The 21,688-nt window shown below is 50.2% G+C and overlaps 1 protein-coding gene across 1 annotated transcript in view; it reads left to right on the top strand.

Moving 5' to 3' along the window:
• The window catches only part of SPON1 (spondin 1), a 244,865-nt gene that overhangs the window by 210,913 nt on the left and 12,264 nt on the right, over positions 1–21,688 (top strand). Inside the window, exons 7-9 of the mRNA XM_034995093.1 lie at positions 6,849–6,913; positions 20,228–20,429; positions 21,416–21,556. Coding sequence (XP_034850984.1) covers positions 6,849–6,913; positions 20,228–20,429; positions 21,416–21,556 — 408 coding nt within the window. The remainder of the gene's footprint in view (positions 1–6,848; positions 6,914–20,227; positions 20,430–21,415; positions 21,557–21,688) is intronic.

The following is a 21,688-nucleotide window of genomic DNA, read 5'->3' as shown; positions in this document are numbered from 1 at the left end:
TCACTTAACAAAATGAGTCACCCATGCGCCCCATGGGATTGCTAGTTTTAAGAGTGGGGACAGGGAAGACCCCAAGAGAAGGTGGCGTTTGAGCAAACACCTGGAGGAGGCAAGGGAACGAGCCTGTGATACTTGGAGGATGGCGTTCCTGGCACAGGAAACAGCAAGTGCTAAGGGTGTCCGAGGAAACAGGAGACATCCAGAATGGCTAAGACACACGGAGGGAGGGACAGAACCCTGAGGGTTAGAGTTAGTGAAGTAACGAGGGGCAGCATGGCCACTGAATGGGCTAAGAGCTGGACACTGACCCTTGGCAGCAGTGAGGTCATTGGTGATCTTGACCAGAGCAGTATCAGAGGAGGGAGGCATCTCAGTTACTTCATCTGAAAAGTGGGACCCATTTGCCTGCCTCCCTCAGAATTCTGCAGTGCAGACCTCATGAGACCACGGGCAAGCCAGAGAGCACCACCAATACGAACCATCTGTTTTTATTTATAACCCAATAAACCCAGAGCTTGTTGAAACAATGGGAAACTATGACGCTGGGCACAATTGATTTTAAAGATGCTTATAGCCCCATTATCACCTCATAAAATGGCTCATTTCCTGCTGCTCATCACCAGGACACCCACCAAGGGATGAAAAGTTCCCCTCAGACATGGAAGCCATCAGGGTTGATATTTTTTATGGATAGTAACTGGGAATTCTGGGAAAAGATAGAAGCAAATAATGGAGCCAAGCACCGTTCACCAGAGTCTTTACATAAGATGCCCTCACAGAGGGATCCAGGTGACCCTGTGTCTCAAAGCAAGGGTTCTTTGGGGAAAAGTGTCAGCCAGGGGCAGCCATGCTCTTGAAAAATGAACAAGATGGAAGAGGGACGAGAGCAAGATGAAGAGGAAGAACAGACAAAATGAAAAGAGCAGGAGTTTTGGAGTCAAACGCATCTATGTTGAAATCATGGTTCCTGGGTGGTCTTCACCAAGTCACGTGACTTCTCTGAACCTCCATTTCGTCATCTGCAAAATGAGATGATAGCTATTCCCAAAGGTTTTCCTAAGAAACCAGCTGATGAGTGCAAAGAAATGCGCGATGGGGGGTGGGGGCACTCTCTGTGTAAGCATGTGGGTGTGCATTTAATATCGTTGGATTCCCCCGCTTCAGGAGCAGTTCCTCTCCAGCTCAAGAACCCTGTGCCTCCCCTGCTCTGCCTCAAAACCAGTTCTCAGGGCAGCATGAACACTGCCAGTATCCTGAACACTGTCCGAGTGCGGCTGTAACATCCAGAACTCAGAGTAGGTTAGGACATGGCCTGGGGCCAGCTGAGGCGCAGGTGGGCAGGGGGGCCCTGACCTTTCTCGAGAGGCTGGCACTCCTGCATCACAGCTCAGCCTCCCAGCTCCCCTCTGCCTGGCTTCCCAGGGTGACCAGTGTGGTCTCCACAGTCAGACTGAGGTTTGAACTCTAGCTCTGCCATTGAACAACTGGGTAGCTAATCTGGCCAAATAAATGTGTTTCTGAGGATTAAAAAGTGTACACCTACCTACCCTGCAAATGTGTTGTAAGGATTAAATAAAATGCTCTATGAAGGTAGTTAGCAAGATGCTTAGCACATCAAAAGAATAGATCACTGTTGTTATTGTTGTTTCTAATTGCTTTGATCACTTTCCTCTCTGATTATGGACTGCACCCTTTTCTCTTCCTGCGGGGAGGAGGCAGGTTGTCTGGACTGACTCCCAGACTATAGGCCTAGGGCGGGACGTGCTCAGTGCCGCCAGCAGCAAAGGGGGCCTTAGGATGAGGAATGAGGTTGTGGTTCAGGGCTGGGAGGTGAAGGTTCAGGCAGGCACAGGCAGAGAGGGCAGAGAGGAGGTGAGGAACAAGGCAGGGAGGACGTGACAGACCCCGGTCTTTCACCATGGGCATGACTGAGATGTCCAGAGCCCTCCAGGATTGACCCTCCGAGGGTCAATGTTGGGTGGGGTTGGTTTTGACACCAGCCCCCACCCGATCCCTCAAACCCACATTCTTACTCTCAGCTCGCTCAGACTTGCTATCTCCTAATACCGATGTGATTTCCACCTCCAACCTGTCCCCGGCCTGTTTTGCCCCCCAACATGACCCTCCCTCCTCCAGATCTGACCTCAGCCTACGGCCGGTTGGGGGCTGTGTGATTCCCAGTTGGTGTCGGGGCTTCTGAAGTTGGAGTACAACTGTAACATCTTCACAATATTTTTACCGAAAGCAAAACAAAAGAACTCGTCCCCATGGGGACGCCTGGGTGGCTCAGTTGTTAAGCGTCTGCCTTCGGCTCAGGTCATGATCCCAGGGTCCTGGGATCGAGCCCCGCATCAGGCTCCAGCCCTGCATCGGGCTCCCTGCTCAGCAGGAAGCCTGCTTCTCCCTCTCCCACTCCCCCTGCTTGTGTTCCCTCTCTCGCTGTGTCTCTCTCTGTCAAATAAATACATAAAATCTTTAAAAAGAACTCATCCCCATGAAGATGGACACTAGTGACCTGTGGTTTCTTTGGGGCTTTTTATCTTAATTGGCATATCTCTGGAAAAGTGCTAATGTCATACAAAAGAGGCATGAACTGTGAATACCCTGAAATACTTGGTTTGAAAAGAGTCCTATGGGAGATGTAGAAGGGCTCTAAGGATTCTTGAAAGATCCTTTCTGTGCCTTAGAGACTTGTTAAAACAACTTTTCATTTAAGTCGAAAGTTTGGATGGCTTACTCTGACTTTAAGTCCTTCATTTTTCAGAATGGAAAATGCCCAGCCCCCCAGCGGCCCCATCCAAGGCTCACCCAGCTACATAAACCTCCTTCATATGCTCCCTGAGACTCAGAGCTTGACTTTAAGTGAGGGAGTGTTCTCCCAAGGCGTTGTGGGTTTGGAGATGCAACTGTGTGTTTCACAATCTGTACTCAAGCAGTGCAAATTGATTCTCATACCAGCTTGGCCTGAATGTAAATGAGAGTAAGAATAGTAGCTAATATATGCTTATTCGGGCACTGTATTAGCACATTCTATGGATTATGTCATTTAGTCCCCCAACAACCTCATGTAGTAGAGACTCTTTTTATTGTTGTTTTAAGATGTATTTATTTGGGGGGGGGGAGGGGCAGAGGGAGAAGGAAAGAGAAAATCTCAGCAGGCTCCCCAGTGAATGCAGAGCCCGACATGGGGCTCGATCTCACCACCCTGAGATCGCAACCTGAACCAAGAGTCAGATGATTAGCCGACCACGTCACCCAGGTGCCCCAGTAGAGAGACTCTTTTTAAATCCCATTTCACAGATGAGAAAGCTAAGAGAGGTCAAGAGACTTGCCGAAGGACACAGAGCTCTCTAATGGTGCAGTCCAGATTTGAACTCAGGTGTGATTCTATAGTTTATGCCCTCAAACACATTCCTGTCCCATTGGCTGGCTCAGTAAATACTAAAAAGTTTGGTAGTATTGACTGTGCCCAAAATTGTGGCAACATGGGCACATACACAACTTGCGGGGGTGTAAATTGGTACAGATTTTCGGAGCACGATTTGGTAGGTCCTACCAAAATGATAAACTTGCTTCATCTTTTAATCATTCCTGGCAATCTATAACACAGGAAGCCTTGGATTTATAAACAAAGAAATACATATGCAAGTGTTCATCATAGCATCACGCGTGGAAATAAATATCCACCAATAACGCTGGTTAAGTAAATTACAGAACATCCATGCCATGGAATTCCACTACACATCAAAGGCTTTGCTTTTTCAACAATTTGCTGAGTATCCATCACACTGGATATGGCCATGAACAAGCAAGCCAGACACTCTCCAATCCTGCAGAAGTTAGGTTCTACCAAGAGAATTTTGATACTTCAAAAATTTTTAGCTTTTTAAGTAAATTTTCCATAATGCTCCTGCTTTCTTATTTGATTGGCTAACACAAATGATCCCAAACAAGTAAAAATAAGCTGTTGACCATTCAGGTGGATGCAACCACTAGCTGAGACAATTTACAGCGAGAAACTGTTCTAATGGCCACACACGTAGATCTACCATCCTTGGAGCTTCCATAGCTCTCAAAATTACAGGTAGAATTTCATCACCGTAAATAAACACTAATGGAGGGCCCAAACAACTCTTGTTGAGTTATATACTGCAAAAGTAAAATCAGTATGTCATTAGTTGGGACTTGAAAACGAGGATTTAATTATAATGCAAGGTAAATCTGCAGGGCCAGCCAACTTGGTGGCCATCTGACTCCACCCACATTGACTTTACTGCTTAGTAAAATAGTTCTTCAAGGGCAAAGGGATGGTCATCAGACAGTATCTCGTTAATTGGCTCTCCTATCTTGTATTTCTCTTTTATACATCTGGACTTGGTTTACCATAATTTGAAGATCTCCAACACTAAAAATCAACAAAAGGATTGCTATGATGCAGGATCTACTGACATGGAAAGTTTCCCCTGATATGATATTAAGGAAGAATTTTTAAATCATGGTGCAGAATAAGATGTTCAGTATGATGCAGTTTTTGTGGGAAGAGCTCTATCTAATGTACACACACACACACACACACACGCACACAGTTGCATATGCATAGTAAAAGGTCTGGAACGATACACACCAAACTGTAACATTCTGGAGAAGGAGGCGGAAGGCAGGGTAGATGCCAGGGCGGAATATGCTCCACATTCACACTGTGTGCTTCTAAATTTGTCTACAGTAAGCATGTACAGTTCTGCTTATGCAATATTCTGTATATATAAAATCGAAGGAAAATAAAGTATACCAGAGCTAGATGATGAAGGCCATGTAGGAGAACTCAGGAATTAAGACATTGTCATGGAAGTTGTGGGCAGCCGCTGAAGGGCTGAGGCAGGGAATGGAGATGGTTGGATTTGCAGCAGCGTGGAGGGTGCACTGGGGGGAGGAGGAAGGTGTGGAGGCCATGGAAGGGCTCAGAGGACTTGCAGACCGAGAGCTTGGACTTGGACTTGGAGCCCAACCGCTGTGAGGAGCGGGAGATGGAGGACTGGAGGAGCCCTGGAGGAGGTGCGGGCTTCTGGGGTCAGAGGCAGGGCTCACATGGGACGTATGAGATGATACCTGGGCAACCAGGTCACGGGAGACCCAGCACTGGTGGTGTGTCGCACACGTGACTTCATGCCAGACAGCCTCTCTCAGCCATTCACCAGATATTTATTAGAAAAGAGTGAGGGATGGGCGCCTGGGTGGCTCAGTTGGTTAAGCGACTGCCTTCAGCTCAGGTCATGATCCTGGAGTCCCGGGATCGAGTCCTGCATTGGGCTCCCTGCTCTGCAGGGAGTCTGCTTCTCCCTCTGACCCTGTTCTCTCTCATTCTCTCTCTCAAATAAATAAATAAAATCTTTAAAAAAAAAAAAAAGAAAAGAGTGAGGGATACATTCCCAACCAATAAACAAGTCTCCCACGAGCCATGTAAACCACTCGGTTGGACTGAGAAATGCTCTCCTTGCAGTCATGTGAATGTGGGGGTGTCTTTGCATCCAAAGATTCTTTCCTCTGACCAAAAGAGGGAACCATCAGGGAAGCCTGAGCTCAAGAAGAGCTGTTGCCTCTGCTAGCTTGTCCCCAAGACCGGCTGTGGGTGCCCGGGGCCACGCTAGATCTGGCTGAGCTCCTGTCCTCTGAAAGGCCCACCACCCAGTGGGCTGCAGGTGAGGCGATCCAGGCCAGAAGGCTTTTCAGAATCTTTGGGCCTGAGCCTGGGGACACCTCTGATCTCCTTCCAGTTTCCTCAGGGCTGTGGGATTTTCTGGGCATGGTACCCACCAACCGAGAAGTTTACCGGTTCCCCCGAAGTATGTTCTAGGCGCTTATGCCAGGCATGGCTCTAAGGACCAGGGCAGAGCTCTAAGCCAGCCAAGCAAGTCTCTGCCCCCCTGGAAACCAGGGACCTGTTCAGTCGGCAACAAAGTTCTTCCTTCCTCAGCTGGTGACATTCTAGGTTTTTCTGGGCATAGTGGACGGTGGTGTCTGAGCAGCGCTGGGCCCAGCCAGGGGACGGGGAGATCCAGGACCAGCTGAACCCACTCCAGGGAAGGTCCCTAGCCAAAGCCAAATCTGGGCCTGTGGAAGTCTTAAGCCTTGAAAAGGTTATGATATTCCTCTGCTCCGATGTGTAATTGAAAATAAAAACCCAAACAAACTGCGAAGTTAAGCAAGATCAACAAAGTTCTGATTTTTGCCCCTCAATGATGACTTAATGCTTCAAAATGCTAATCATCCAATTCTTCCTCAAGAAAATCATTTTACGTGCCTGTGCTACATGCTGTCCAAAGCAAAATAGAGCAGAATAATATGAGTGGCGTGAGGGGGGCTGGCCCCAGACTTTGTCCTGGCCTCCTTGTCCAAGGGAGTCTGATCAGGCATGCGCGTCTCAGCAGCAGGAGGGGCCCCGGGAAGGACAATCCTCTGGAGCAGGTGTTGGTTGCACTGCAGCCCCTCATGTAGCCACGGCCGGGACGCAGAGCACGTGACCTGCCCCCCGGGCTGGCCACGACATAGAAGTCTAGCCAGCCGAAGCAGAGTCCAGGTCAGAGCTCTGGCTACAGTGGGGGAGGGGTGGACTGGGCTGGAAACCCAAGTGTGGCTCGGGGGGCCCATCCCTGTGCCGCACACACCAGACACAGTGGCTGTTCAGCCCCCCACCCCCTGGGACTGCCGAGACTCCGGGGCTTCCCTACCCGGGGGCAGGCAGAGCCTCTGCAGCAGGTAAGGCAGTGGGGGTGGACGGTGTCACCATGTCAGACCTCTTGTTCCCAGGAGCCTGGCTCTCCTCGCTAAATATCTCTTGTCCTTTTTTGCAGAGTGATGAAGTCCTCACCGTCATCAAAGCCAAAGCTCAGTGGCCAGCCTGGCAGCCTCTCAATGTGTAAGTAGCAACCAGACCCTGGCCATGCCCAGCCCTGTCCCCCAGCCTTGTACTCAGAGCCACCCAGCTTCTGGCCACCGCCTGCCAGGTGTGTCAGTCGAGTCAGCAATACCTCTCAGGGGGAAGAGCAGGTGCGGTGCGCTGCCCACGTGTGGGGAACCACACTTGCCCGTATCTTCTCAGGAGAACAGTTTGGTCTCTGTTTCCCCCAGTGGTTCTAATACCACAGAACCAGACACAATGAAAACCATTCTGTGTTCACTCATGTTCTCAGCACAGGCCAAACATGCCTTCGCACACAGGGGTTCTCACCCGAGGCCAAGTCTGACTCACAGAAGGCTAGATTTACCCCACTTTCCATTCTCAGTCCCCGTCTCTTTTCTGTCTACTCTATCTCTTGAAGATTTCATCCTCCCTTGCATTTTGGTGACCAACGGTGTGCAGATGGCCCTATAAACGACCATTCCCCCAGGTAGATATGTTTGTGTGTAGGTAAGTAGGCAGATATGTAGATAGGTAAGTAGATAGATCATCCATCCATCGGTTTCTTGGACACCTCTCTGGAGAGGGTGTGCATGGACCTGGAACCCATCACTAAGTCCTGTGGATTCTGCCATCTTCATATCTCACAAATCAGTTTCCACCTGACCCTTCTCCCACTGTTAGCTCCGACCACCAAGTTTTCTCACCTGGACTGCTTCAACTCTTCCCTCGTCCATGACGCTGTCACTGGAATGATCTTTTAAGAATCCAAATCTGATTGTGTCCTCCTCTCCTTAGAATCCCACCATGAAAAAAAAAAAAAAAAAAAAAAAAAAGAATCCCACCATGACTTCTCTTAGTCTCCAGGATCGCTTTGTGAGGCCACCGAGAGCCGGACACACCCCAGCCCCTGCCTCCTTTTCCTCAGGACTCAGGTCTGGCTCCTCCCTACTCTGCACCTTGCTCTGGCCACACTGAATCCCATGCAGTTCCTTGAGCGGGCTCTGGTTCCCCTCATCCTCTAAGGATGCAAGATTTGGAGCTGAGTTCTCGCCAGCCACATGAAAGTGGTTGATGATGAATGGCTCGGCCAGCTAGTCTCTGGAGTATCTATACCCACTAATGATGGCATTGAGGAAGACAGCAGCAACCCGGGCAATGCTGAGATTCTGCTCAGTGGGAGAAAAGGCAAATTCCAAATGATAGGAGGGGAAGCACAGGGTGAGGTAGCAGGAGCGGGGGGAGGAGGCGCTCTCACACGTGACCAGCTGGGAGCAGGAAGCTGGTGCCATGCCAGGCGCCTGGTGCCCACCTCCTTAACCATTTGGCAAATCAGTGGTCCATTCCCCACGACGGGCCAGCCCTAAACAGCCAGTCCCCACCCCATGGAATGCCCAGCGGGGGGATGGGGTGGGGGAAGATGGACCAAAAACAGAGTTCTACCATTCCAGAGCTGCCCTTTGCACACGTTCAGGTGGCACCACATATACGGAATATATATAATATGACGTCATCATGGTAGCCGTGTACGCTCCAAGGGGGTAAATGTTATGATGAGGATATCAGTGGTTCCAGAAGACCAGAGAAGGCTCACAACCCCGCCGAGGGTTGGGGAGAAGTCAGGAGGGCCTTGTTTAGGAGACGTCCCAGGGCTGTCTGGAAGGATGCTCCTTGCCCCTGGAGAGGCCCAGATCTGGTAATACTGAGGCCTGAGGCCCTACGTGGAGACCTGAGGAGAGAGAGAGGCCCACCCTTGGACAGCTGACCCAAGGCAGCCCAGCTGGCTGCATGCAGGCCTTGTCTAGCTTGCTGTGATCTCCTCTGAGGAAGCTGGGCCCAGAGTGGTTGAAAATCTGCCGAGCCCTGGAAGTGCCTTTCCCTCCGAGGAGAAGCAACAGAGGCAGGCCCTGCTGCCCAGGCTGTCCCCTGGTAGGTGGGCATTTGTCTGTCCCAGGCCTGTCCCACCAAAAAACACTGATGTGAATTCACAGAGGCCCTGAGCCCCCTTCACATAATAATCATCAATCAGAAAAAAAGGTCCACCATGAATCCTGCTTGCTCAGGCTCTCCTCAGCGGCTCCCAGCTCCAGAACCTGTATGTGAAGGAGTCCTCACCATTGGCCCTCGAAGCAGGCAGGGGCTCAGGGCCAGGGAGCGGTTGGGGGCATCTGGGCCAGAGTTTGTGGATGCCAATGTTGATACCACTAAGCAACCCTGAGCCCAGTTTTCCCTTAAGGAGCCTGGGTTTAGGAAGATGTAAAGCAAGGTGCTTCCAAAAGGAGTGAGGAAAGAGAGAAGAGAGAAAAAGAAGAAAGCTGAGAGCTGACCTTTTTGTTTTGAGCACCTACTATGTGCCAGGTACCCGGCAAGGCACTTCTGTTCCTTATCCCACTTCATTCCTCACACACACCCCACGAGGTAGGGATTTTGAGCCTCACTTCGCAGACAAGATTGAGGCTCAGAGGTTCCATGGCAGGTCCAACCTCAGCATCCAGCTCCACCGGCGGAGGAACTAGAATTCCAACCACATCCAGCTGCCTCCACCACCTGTGCCCTTCACTTCTAACAAAGCCCCTCCAACGAAGTAACAATTCATTCAGTGTCCATTTTTTAATCAATCGAGACATACACTCTATCTGCCAGTCAGACTTCGGGCCAGCATGAGATGAACAATGTGACCACAACCAAACTGTCTGACTCCTGCCCCTAAACAAGACAGGATCTTGACTTTCACTTACCTCGTGTCCTTCTGTCAAGGATGACCGAGACATTTCATGGCCTCCACAAATATTTGTGGTGGGTCTCTAAGGGGAAGTACTGTCAAAAGTGCTTAGGAATACAGCAGAGTTTCTCATGAACTCACAGTCTGGTGAGGGAGAGAGACATTAACCAGATGATGACAAATGTGATGTGTCTGCAAAGTAAAGACATAAAGTGCCATGAGAGTATGTGAAGAGGACCCTGACCCAGCCTGAAGGTCAGAGAAAGCTTCCTTAAGGGATGGCAACTGAGCTAAGAGTTAAGGAATCAATAGGATTTGTCTAGGTAAAGAAGCAAAGCAAGGAGAGAACATTCTAGAAAGTCTAGAGAGACCATCACGTCTCAAGACCCTGAGGAGGGATCGGCATACTTAAGGTACTAAACAGCTGTGGTGTAACTAGGTCCAGAGATCACAGGTGAACTTGGTGTGGCGCCAGGCCATGCAACATTAGGGATTTTGATTTTTACATTAAGAGTAATGGGAAATCATTGAAGGGTTTTAAGCAGGATGACAACACGATCAGATCTGCATTAAACAACAACAGTAACAACACTCTGGATCCAATATGAAAAGATTAAGACTAGAGGAAGCAAGACCAGTGAGGAGAATTTTCTAATTCACAGTGACCTTGACAAGGATGGTGGGAGGGGAGATGGGAGGGGTGTAGAGACCTCAGAGATGCGTAGGACTAGAGCCCACAGGCTGCGGTGATAGGATGCATAAGGAGGGTGAAAGAGGCAGAGAGATCTAGGTTAGTAAGTTGGCGGGGCCACTTACAAGGTTTAGAATAGCAAACGAAGTTTAGTGGGAAAGCTATGGTAGAGATGCCTTCGAATTATCCAGCTGGAGGTGTTGCCCGTTAACTATGAAGTTCTGAAACTCGGGGAGAATTCTGCACTGACATATAAACTCGGGAGCCATGAAGGAGTAGTAGACTATCAACGCCAAGGTCATGAATGAGAGAGAGCCTGAGGATAAGTCAAAGGCTTAAGGCTAAGTCCCGAGGAGTTCCAACATTTACTGCTGAGGAGGACCTGCCTGCGAAGGAAGGAAACAGAAAAGGAGTAACAAACTGACTGGGGGAAGGAAGCTTGGTATCAGGGAAGCCAAGGGAAGAAAGCTGTGCCCAGTGCGGCTGAGAGGTCATGTAGGATGAGGGCTGCAAAATGCTGGTTGGATGGATCAACATGAAGAAAAGCAGGGACCTTCCTGAGCAGGGACCTGCTGAGCGATGGCGGGAGGCCTTGAGCAGGATGAAATGTGAACAGAAAGGGGGTTTATGGAGTCAGTGTGTACAGGCAAGTCTTCTGTGCAGTTTGCTGGGAATGAAGAGGGACTGAGCAGTAGCTCTCAGGAGATGAAAGAGTCAATGAAGTTTTGTTTGTTTGTTTGTTTTTGCCTTCTCTTTTAAGATGGGAGAGACTTTCTGAAAAATTGACCAAAAAAACCCACAAAATACTTGGGGACACCTTCCCACCCTTCACCCTTCCCTCAGACTTCCTGAGACCCCCGTGAAACAGAATTAATCAATGGCAAACATCAGACCTCCCAAACACCCAAACCCTCTCCCGCCCAGGGCTACCAGCTTGTTAAGGGAAAGGAATTTTCCTTTGGTTTTCCCATACCCCAGTCTCCCCTTCCCTCTTCCAAATCGCATTAGGAAGTCAAATTAGGAAGCCTCCACGCAGCCAAGTTTTGTTTTGCAGAAACAGCCCTGCCCCCTTCACTGAGCCCTCCTGATTGAGGTTAATGGGATTCCAGCCTCCCTCGGGCCAGTGGAAAGCCAGGGTGACCTACTTTGTGAGGTCCTGCCCCGTGAAACTGACTTGCTTTTCAATGATCTTCATCTTTTTCCCCAGGACCACTTCTCAAAGGACAGCCATGAACGAACAAATTAGCTGCTGACTTGTTTAGCTCAATAAATCAAGCTGCGGCTCTGTCAGCCCAGAGCGCAGGTAGAGACAGAAAAGACAGATGCTGAGCAAAACCCACATCCTTCACTAGTTCCTCTGGCGCCTGAGTAGAAAATGACCAGGTTTCCTGCAGATCGATTCTGAATTTCCACCACCCAGTTCCTCCAGTTTCATCTGAATACTAGGAATTACTGGAACTTTTAAAAATCATTTTTTATTCTCATAATGAATCTTGTAAGGGACTGCAGTCCCCTTCATGATTCCCAGCCGCTCTGTTTAATTAATATTTGATAAGACAACCATTCATGTGTCCTCCAGACAGCTGAGGGGAGGGTGGATCAGAGACACGGTCACCCTCTCCAGAAATCCTGCCTCTGGAGGGTCAGTGCCCCGTAAATCACCCAAGCCACGGTTCTCCCCAAGAGGACAGGGGCATCTCTCTCGGATCAGGGCTGAAAGTTTCAGGGCCCTCCCTGCCTCCTGTAGCACTTGCCCAGGTCTGTGGATGCCCTCAGGATTGCACAGAAGACTGGCCTTGGACTGGCGGAGCAGGCGGTAGATCGAATGGGCCAGAGGGACCAGAGTCCTAGATGCCTCCAGGTGATGAGCAGTTTTCGGAGGCAGGAAACCGCACTCAGACCTGCCTCCACCCACGCGGGGCTTCAGCCTAGCGCATGGCTCGGGCGCCTTCTAGTGGTCCCGTGGGGTTTCTGCAACTTCGAAAGCTCGCCATTGGGGATTATTTGAAATACAGAGGAGACAGAACTCAGCATATGAGTGACCTGAATTGCCAGCGACTTGAGTCTCGCCAGTGACCTGAGTCACACTGCTTTGGTTCTGAAATTTCAAAGGGGATAATACGTCCTTAGCAGGAGCATAACAATCCCTTACTGCCTCTTTTCTTGTATGGTGTTTTTCGAAGTTTTGTTTGGAAAAGCTGAATGAGTAGAAAATCAACATTTACCAAGTCCTGTGATGTGCGGGTCACGATGATAAGCAGTTTCTTCACACAAAGCCCTTGGGTGGGTATGATGAGGCTCCCATTTTGCAGCCCTAGTAACTGCAAAGCATGCTGGGGTAAAAGGCCGTGGCACAGAGCTACAAAGTGGCTGAACCCAGATGCAAATCCAGCTGCCTCCTCCAATACCCTTTGTTCTTCCCTACTCACTGCCTCTCTGAATGTAAGAAGGCAGGACACTTCCCCATGTCTTCACTTGCTCTTCCTTTTTCATTTTGCTGTCATGGACTGTCTGTTCCTAGCTTTCCTTTATCTGTTGAGATAGGGGTGTTTTTCTTGCAGATTTGGATTAGCTCTGTATCCACTACAGGTAGTCACATTGGTCAGTCACCATGCGTGGAGACATTCATGCCAACGTGCCATTTTTTTCTAATTCAACACTGTTGTTTCATTACACAGGTATCTTCAGTTGGTGTATAATTCAGTTGCTTTTGTGATTGCTTTATTGTTTCAAAGCTGAGAAAACTAACATTTCTCTAACAGATCAGTAAACTTGACTTTTTTCCTATAATCTGGTTGCTTTCCAGGTAGCTCTGGATTTTTTATTTATTTATTTTGGTGTATGAAATTAGATGCGAATCCCATATTTTTTTTTAATTGCAGTTAAGTTGGCCCAACCCCACTGTTGCACAATGTTTCCTTTCTCTCCCTAATGTGAGAAGTCTGTTTTGTATAATACGTTATCTAAAGTTTCTGGGATCTCCAGTCTATGCCATTCATTTCTATTTCTTTCTTATCTTGAATATGACACCATTTTAATTATCATGATTTATAATATACTCTGTTATACGGTATGGCCAGATCAACGCTCTTCGCTAGAAAACTGATAAAAATTTAAATCCCAGGTGCGCCCGCATGGCTCAGTCAGTTAAGCGTCTGCCTTGGGCTCAGGTCATGATCTCAGGGTCCTGGGATTAAGACCCACATCAGGTTCCCTGTGCAGTGGGGAGTCTGTTTCTCCCTCTCCCTTCCCCTGCTTGCGCTCTCTCTTTCTTTCATACTCACTCTCTCTCAAATGAATAAAATCTTTAAAAAAAATTTTAAATCCCAGGATAGAAAAATAAAACCAAATTAACAAAATATCATATATGGGAAGACATGGTATATAAGAAAGCGTGAATGTGAATTTTTATTATGGTTTGGACAAATTAAAGAATTCCAATCATACCTCGCTTTTTCAAAGAAAACTTACATATATTCTTATCCATTTCATCATGTTAAATAGCATTTTTATTATAGAAGTAACAAATACTTTGAGGTGATTTTTAAATTAAATTTGAAGGTCAAAGGAAGTACAAGAGTTCCATACTCATTTCCTAAATTAAGTAATTTTATTTAAAACAAATATTTGAGGAGAATCCATTGCATGCCAAGTTCTGAGCCAGGCTCTGGGATATAGCTGTAAGCAAGAAAAGAATCATCTCTAGTCTTTTGGAACCTCATGGGCAAGATGGAAATTAAACAAGAAACCCCAAAGAGTGAGCTCGGCACACTGGGAAAGTGCACCAGGGGTCCTAAACGATTTGAGGAGAGGTCAGGAAATGCTTCCTCCAGGACATATTATGTGAGCTGGGGGGGAGGGGGTGTCAGGGGATGAATTTCCCAGTCAGGGGCAAGAGAAAAGAGCAGAGCATACCTGAAGATGCTAGAAAATTGCTAAAATTGTTCCCAGGTCCTTACAGATTCAAATTTGCCCTATTACCCAACCTAAGGTCAGGCATTTTGTGCAGGGATTGGTTGCCCCAAATTTCCTATTCCTTAAAACTCACCAAGGTCTGGAGGAGACCTCAGTCAGGTTACAGAGTTGGCCAAAATGCATCTGCGGAGAACAGTTTGCATAATGCCTTGTAAAACCCGCCAGGTTCTCAGATGGTCACATCCATCAGCTGAGCAAAGTATCAGGCGGCCTGTGGGGTCTGGCTTGGTTCCGGTTCCCCAGCACTGGACTCCTGAGCAGAGAGGATTTTGCCCCTTAGGTTGTCATGGTGAATAGTGTCACCCGTGGACTACAGGATACAAATGACTAACCGGACTCAAAGCCACATGCCCAGGGGGAGGGGAAGGTAACAGGTGGAGCGGTTGGTCTCTATGGCAATGGAAGAGCGAGTCTGCCGGCCACGGGGCCAAGCCAAGGAGGGCCGGGGCGTAGTACTGCCCCTGGAGATGTCCGCGCTGTTGGCCTCGCACTGACGAGAAGGCGGGCCCTGGCCCAGGTCCCGAGAGCCGCTGGGTGAGCAGTGGCCCAGCGACCCGGACTGCCGTTCTCGTAGAAGCCAGGTCTTTAAGGAGGCCGCGGAAACCACCCACCGCCAAGCCGGTAAACGCACGCCCTGGAAGAGAAGGTGAAAGCCCCCGGTTTGTGCCCATCTACACAGCCGGCGAGGCAGGCGTGGGACACGGCAGTTTCTAAAGGCTTCCGGGAAAAGCATCTCATCGGAGGCCCGCAGCATCCCTGCAGGTGGTGTCACAACAGAAGCCGGTCGGTGACTTCAGGCCAAGACCTAGAGCCCGTGGTGGGGGAGCTCAGGTCCTCACACACTCCCCTGTTCAGCTGGCCCTCGGGGCACCTGGGGCCTGGGGGGCCGCTCGGGGCTCCTGCCCTCCCCCCCCTGGAGCGCCAGGTCTGCACGGGGAGGACCACATGGTGACGGAGCGATGTCAGCCCTTGGGTAGTGTGTGGAAACACGGACCATGGGCACGGGCCCCGGTGAGGGGCATCAGAGAGGCCCCAGGATGAGGTGGCTCATGACCCGAGGCTTGAAAGATGAGCAGAGCAACGGTTCTCAAACCTGAGGTGCATTAGGATCAGCTGGAGGGGTTGTTAATCTAGAAGGCTGGGTCCCACCCCAGAGTCCCTGCTGAAGCTGATCAGCGGTGGGGCGCAATAATTTGCATTTCTAACACGTTGCCAGGCACTGAAGACGGGCTTTCCCAGCAGGGGCAAGTGCACGTGGGACTGGCCCCACAGCTGGCCTGGCCAGGGCACCGGAGGGTGGGGAGGCAAGAGGATTCAGACGAAGGCAACACCAGGCCAAAGACAGCCGGGGCGCAGGCTCTTCCTGCACTCCTGGGCCAGAACACAGACTGGCAGCAGGCTACAATGTAAAGTCTCCTTGGGAAGGCCTCCCTCCACTTCCCTCTCTTTTCTGAGCTCTGTATGACCCTGCACTGCTTCTCTCTCGATAGAGTACTCATAGCTCAAGGGCCAGGCACTGGACTAAGTGCTGGATGCAAGTTCTCTCATTACACACCCTAAAACTTTGGCGTAGCCATAGGGAGGTCCCCATTTCACAGATTGGGACACTGAGGCACTGAATGCTTTGGTCGTTTGCCCAAGGAATCACAGCTGTAAGAGGTAGCGTGCCAGGACGCACACCCAGGCTTCCGTCCCTCTCTGCTCATTGTTTGACCCCATCCGGCCTGCCAGAGCCCAAGGGGTCCAGTTCCACGAGGCCTAACCAGGGCTGGGGTCATTGCTTTTGGGGACAGGGGAGGGCAGCCAGAGCAGCCGGTCTCCAGAGAGGCACACAGGGACTCCCGGACAGCCGAGGTGGACCGGCTGCCAGCTGAACTGAACAGACGAGTTGGTCCCCAGCCAAGGATTCCCCATGATGAGCAGCCTGGGGGTGTAGAGTCAGGTGGAGCTGCCTTTAAACCTCAGCCCCTACCAGCTGTGTCTCTAGGTCCATTAACCTTTATAGGTTCTTCTCTACAAAACGGGATAATAACTCTTCTTCTCTATTGCTTGCTTTCTTCTCTACAAAACGGAATAACTCTAACCCCACGGGATTGTCATGGGGGTGGGGAAATAAAATAACTGGGGCCTGCCACCAAGCATGTGCTGAGTGAATAGAACGCTTTCTTCCCCAGCGCCCCCCCCCCCCAGGGCGGGGGGGGGCCACCACCACTGACCTCACCCAGCCCTGGCCAAGAGTAAGACCTCTTCTTAGCAACTTGAGACAGAGGCTGAAGACAATCACCTCTTGTGGCTTGGGGGTCGTCAGGCAAAGGTCTGTGCTGCTATAGCTGGGTCCCTGCTCACCACCTGGAGGATGTGGCCAGGGAAGCATGTGAGTCCCTGGGGGAGCTCTGGGACCACAGGGCCTTACTGGAGGCAGCCCCATGAGGACAACGGAGGCAGCAGGCCACGGAGACGCCCCTCCGATGGCACAACGTAGATCTCAGTAGAGTGAAAAGGCAGCAGGGAGAAGGAATTTGAAATGGATGATGAAAAGAACACTGATCTTGAGCTCATATTGCCTTGGGTCACGGTCTCCGTCCGCCATTTAACTTTGTGACTTTGGACCTGTTACATAAACAAAACCCTCTAAGCCTGGGTTTCTTCATCCATAAGTTGGAGTCACTCATCTCTCAGGTCAGTTCTGAGGATTCAGTGAGAATGTCTGAGCAGGGGCTCAGGGGATTGTACAGCTGTTATTTGTAAAGTTCACCTCCCATCCAACACAGCTGGGCACACCACGAAGCCAGCAAAGGGTTAATGGGACCGCCCTCAGCTGCAGACCAGTAAGCACGCAGGGGCGGCTCTTTTTACCCAGACCTTTTTCGGTTGCCTTTAAATTTCCCTGACTCTGCTCCTTGGAGGAAGTGGATCTGAGGTTTGGCCTCCGGTCTCCTCATTTGGCTGCCTGTCGCATAAATCCTTATCCTTGCTGCCTACTCGGCGTCTTGCGGTGACCATCTTTGCTGAGCACTAGGCAGATGACCTTGGGTTTGCATGCAAACATGGGGAGCCCAGCAGGAGCTTTGTGCCTGGTTTGTTGGCCCCCAGCTGGTAACGGGAGCCTGCTGACCCGAGAAGTTGCCTAGGCTCTTTGTCGTGGGGCCCGTCCTCAGGGCCCCACCAAGGTTCAGCACCTAAATTCACTCCTGCAGCCAGGCAATGGCTTTGAGGTCTGGTTTGGACAGAGAGGTCTGGGTGAGTACTTCATGCGTGGTGGCAAGGAGCTTATTTCTTCCTCCCTTTTGGTTTGGCTTTCTTGGATTTCTTCCTCTCACTCAGCTGCCTCCAAGTAGAGGGTTTTGCTTCTCTTAGCCTCCTTTTCTTAAGACAAGGCTGACTAGCAAACGGTTGGGTTCAGCCAGTGGAGCTCTGACTTTTAGGGAGGAGCTAGAAACAGGAAGCCATCTGGTTCAATCAGTGAAGCCTGGTCTTCTGTGGAGGAACCGAGGCCCTTAGAGGCCAGGCTCTGGGCTTCGTTTGGTTCATTTGTTGTAGCAGCTTTTGGGATCTTTGAATAAAACTGGCCATGTTCTAAGTGGAAAATGGGAAGTGACCATTTGATCCCCCCGTGCAGCCCATCGGGCTCTATTCTCCAAAACGGGGCAATATTTTTTTTGCAACACGGCTTAGCCGCCATATTCATTAGACTCTTGAGAAAAATAACCACCTAATGGACCCATAAATTATACTACCTTGCACTTAGATTTGTGTTATAAAAGAGATTTGGAAATTGGGCCTTTAAGATCCTATTTGCACCTTGTTTATGTATTTGTATGTGTCCATATGTGTTCTAAGTGTGAGCTAGTTTCTACGTCTGCATGGTGTTGCTAAGACTAATTTGTACGAGAGTTCTATTTAGGCCGTTAAAAAGCAAGTGCTTGTTAGAATTGGCCATTCTAAAACTCAAAGACAGAAACGAACCCAAGTGTTTTTCACATGATCTTGAAAACTATTCAGTATTAAAGCTAACTTAAGGTTGCTGATTTAATTAAAATGGACATGTGTTTAGAATTAAAAGCATTAAATACAAAACTTTTATTCTGCCTCTGTTGATTGAAAGTCAGGTAAGTTCATCTTCTCTCCACTGCAAAATCTGTCCAAAAGGGGGAGGAAACCAACACCTTAGAACTTTGTCTAACGTCTTAGGAAGTTTTAGGCTCTGAACCTGGACAAGACTGGCAGGTGGATTTTACCGTGAGGCCAAAACAACAGAGGATTTTCAATACTTGCCAGTATTTATAGATCCCTTTACAAGTTGGGCTGAAGCTTTCACACGCCCTTCAGAGAAGGCCTCAGAAGTTGTCAAAACACTTCTAAGCAAAATCCTTCCTAGGTTTGGATCGCCACTAACAATTCAGACGACCGGGGAGCAGCATTTGTGGCAAAAGTCATGCACGTGGTGCCCGACGCCTTGGGCGGTCAATGGAGCCCCCCACCGACTGGGAAAAAAAAAAAAGAAAAATTAAATTTGGCAAGGATACGCCAGGAAACTAACTTGCTGGTTGCTCTGCTCTGGGTAAGAGTGGCCCCCCCAGAGTGGGCTTGATTTAAGCCTCTATGTTATACAGAAGACTCCTTCTACACCCCTTTCATGACTTAGGGGTTCCTGATGGGGCTCCCATTAGGGAATTGGATATTATCAGGCACACTGAGTGGGCAGGCTCACTGCCAGCAGGCTGACGTGCCCCGCAGGTGTGCCCTTACGTCGCCGGATTCCCGGAGACTTGGGGTCACTAAAGACCGGCAGAGCGAGCACGCAGAGGGCCAGCTCCAGACTCCCCGCCCAGGACCTTGCCGGGTGCTGCTGACCACCCATTCTTCAGTGACACTGGAGGGAAGAAAGCTGTGCATTCCTCGCACTCGAGTTAGGAGAGTCCACGGGTTTCCTACAGCCTGTAGGCAAGGAGGACCTCGCAGGGAGCACCGCTTGGCAAGCCAGCCCCCGGCAGACCTGAGCTGCTCATCAGGAGAGCCGGTCTGAGGAAACCCGTGCCTACAACAAGCTTGGTTCCGACCAATCTTGCCGAAGGCCCCAGGTAAAACAGAGTCCCCGCACTACCAACCAAAGTACACAAATCTCGGTCATGCAGAATGGCAGGCAGAGAGCTTCCATTCCTCTAACTCTAGTCCTCACCCCATCTCAGCAGGAAGTAACCGGAGCAGTCATCATCCCCATTCCCTCAAGGATGGGGAAGGATCAAAGGACAGTGGGGACTAGAACCCATAACCAAAGGGATAGGGGGACTGATCACAGCTGCAGACGAGGAAGCTCAGCTGCAACTTTTTAACCCAGACCTTTCTCATTTGCCTTCAAATTTCCCTGACTCTCCTCCTCGGGGAGAGGTGGATTTGAGGCTTGCCCTCCCATCTCCCCATTTGGCTCCCTCTCGAAACTTCTCCTGGCTGCGTAGGCCGTGTCTCAGTGATTGTCTTTGCTAGGCATCAGGCAGATGAGCTTGAGTTCAGCTACAGTAACACAAGATATTTGTTCGCCCATTTATTGAATCACTTTTACTGAGCATCTACTCTGTGCCAGGCACTGTTGTAGGCACTGGAAATCAAGCCCTGGGATAAGACCGACAACAGCCCTGCTTGCCCAGAGCTCACATCCAGTGACAGCTGACCATCAGTAAGCAGCTAAACAATACGCATATGTGAGTAAGTGCTCTGAGTGCATTGGAACTGGACAGTGTGGTAGCAGGTGATTCTCTCCACATGTGGCCAGTGGAGGGGCTCAGGACAGTAAAGGGTGTCAGCCAGTCGTGGCCAAAGGCAGAGATCCGTGGAAGACCAAGAATCCACCTTCTTTCCGTCCTCTCCTCCCTTAGCCATGGTCTGGCCAGATGTCCCTCAGAGTGTGCACCCCCATGGCCCCTAATGTAATGTGTTTGGTTTCCAGGAGAGCTGCACCCTCGGCTGAATTTTCAGTGGACAGGACGCGCCACTTGATGTCCTTCCTGACCATGATGGGCCCCAGCCCCGACTGGAACGTGGGCCTGTCTGCAGAGGATCTGTGCACCAAAGAGTGCGGCTGGGTCCAGAAGGTGGTGCAGGACCTGATCCCCTGGGACGCTGGCACTGACAGCGGGGTGACCTATGAGGTGGGTGAGCACCCGCAGTGGTGACGGGACGACCGTTCCTGGTTGCTTGCTCTCTGGTCCCGCGCTGGTGGGCCTGGACGTAAATGACGTAGATGAACGCACGGTGTGGTCGGGCAGGTCAGCATCATCTCCCTCTCACAGACCACATACAGTGTGACCCACACAGCTGGCCACGAGGCCAGGGAGGAGAGGGAACCTGCTAAAGGGCAGTTCCTAGGTAAGCCAGGGAACAGCAGGAAACAGGGGGGAAAGCACAGAGCAAGAGAAGGGGTGAGAATGGGGAACAGAAGTTGATGTCCGTACTTTAGACTGGGCCAGATTCTGGAGGTTTCCAGACAGCCCGCCAGGTTAAGGAGTTTGGATTCTGTCCTGAACGTTAAAATTTTTCAGCTGTGGTCAGCACACCAACTGCATGGAAATGTGAAGCCATTAGAAAACCAGCGGCAGGGCCGTCTAGAACAGACCCTGGTAAACTATGGTTTGTGGGCCAAATTGGGACTACCACCTGATCTGTAAATAAGGTGGTCAAACTCAGCCACCCCCGAGTACATGTTGTGGGGGGCTGCTCTCTCACGACAACAGCTAAGTGGAGTTGTAGCCGACACAGGATGGCCCACAAAGCCTTGAAATATTTACCATCTGACCCTCTACAGACTCGTTTGCCAACACGTGGTCTAATAGGAAGAGCTCTGGATTCAGGCCAGCCTGGTTCAGCTGTCTCCCGGCTGGAATGACCTCTCTGAAACCTTTTCTTCATCAGGATGGAATCCTGCGTACCTGGGAGAGTCTGAAAGTATAGGTCCCCGATTTCCTTGCATGATGCACAGGGTGGATAGAATTGCATAAACATCCATAGTAGTTATAGCTGTTGTGAAATCCCTATCATGGCTTTTGTTGATCCTATTACAATCAAATTGCTGTTGTGATTTTTAACCACTTTGTTTCCCACACTCTGTATCTGTGTTTCTCCCACCCCACCCCCACAGTCACCCAACAAGCCCACAATTCCCCAGGAGAAAATCCGGCCCCTGACCAGTCTGGACCATCCTCAGAGTCCTTTTTACGATCCAGAGGGCGGGTCTATCACTCAAGTGGCCAGAGTTGTCATCGAGAGAATCGCCCGGAAGGTAATGGGGTAGAGCTCACCCTGGCACGGACCCTTCCCAACAGGAGTGTAAGCAGACTGTACCCCTTTCTGCTCTAGAATCATAGGGTCCCTTGCATATTCCAGAATCTAGAACTCCTGGACTTCCCAAGCT

This window comes from Mirounga leonina, unplaced genomic scaffold, assembly GCF_011800145.1.
Source record: "Mirounga leonina isolate KUSES-001 unplaced genomic scaffold, KU_Mleo_1.0 Mir_92, whole genome shotgun sequence".
NCBI classification, from domain to species: Eukaryota; Metazoa; Chordata; class Mammalia; order Carnivora; family Phocidae; genus Mirounga; species Mirounga leonina.
The sequence above is the reverse complement of the archived record's forward strand: the minus strand, read 5'-3'. Positions and strand labels throughout refer to the sequence as shown.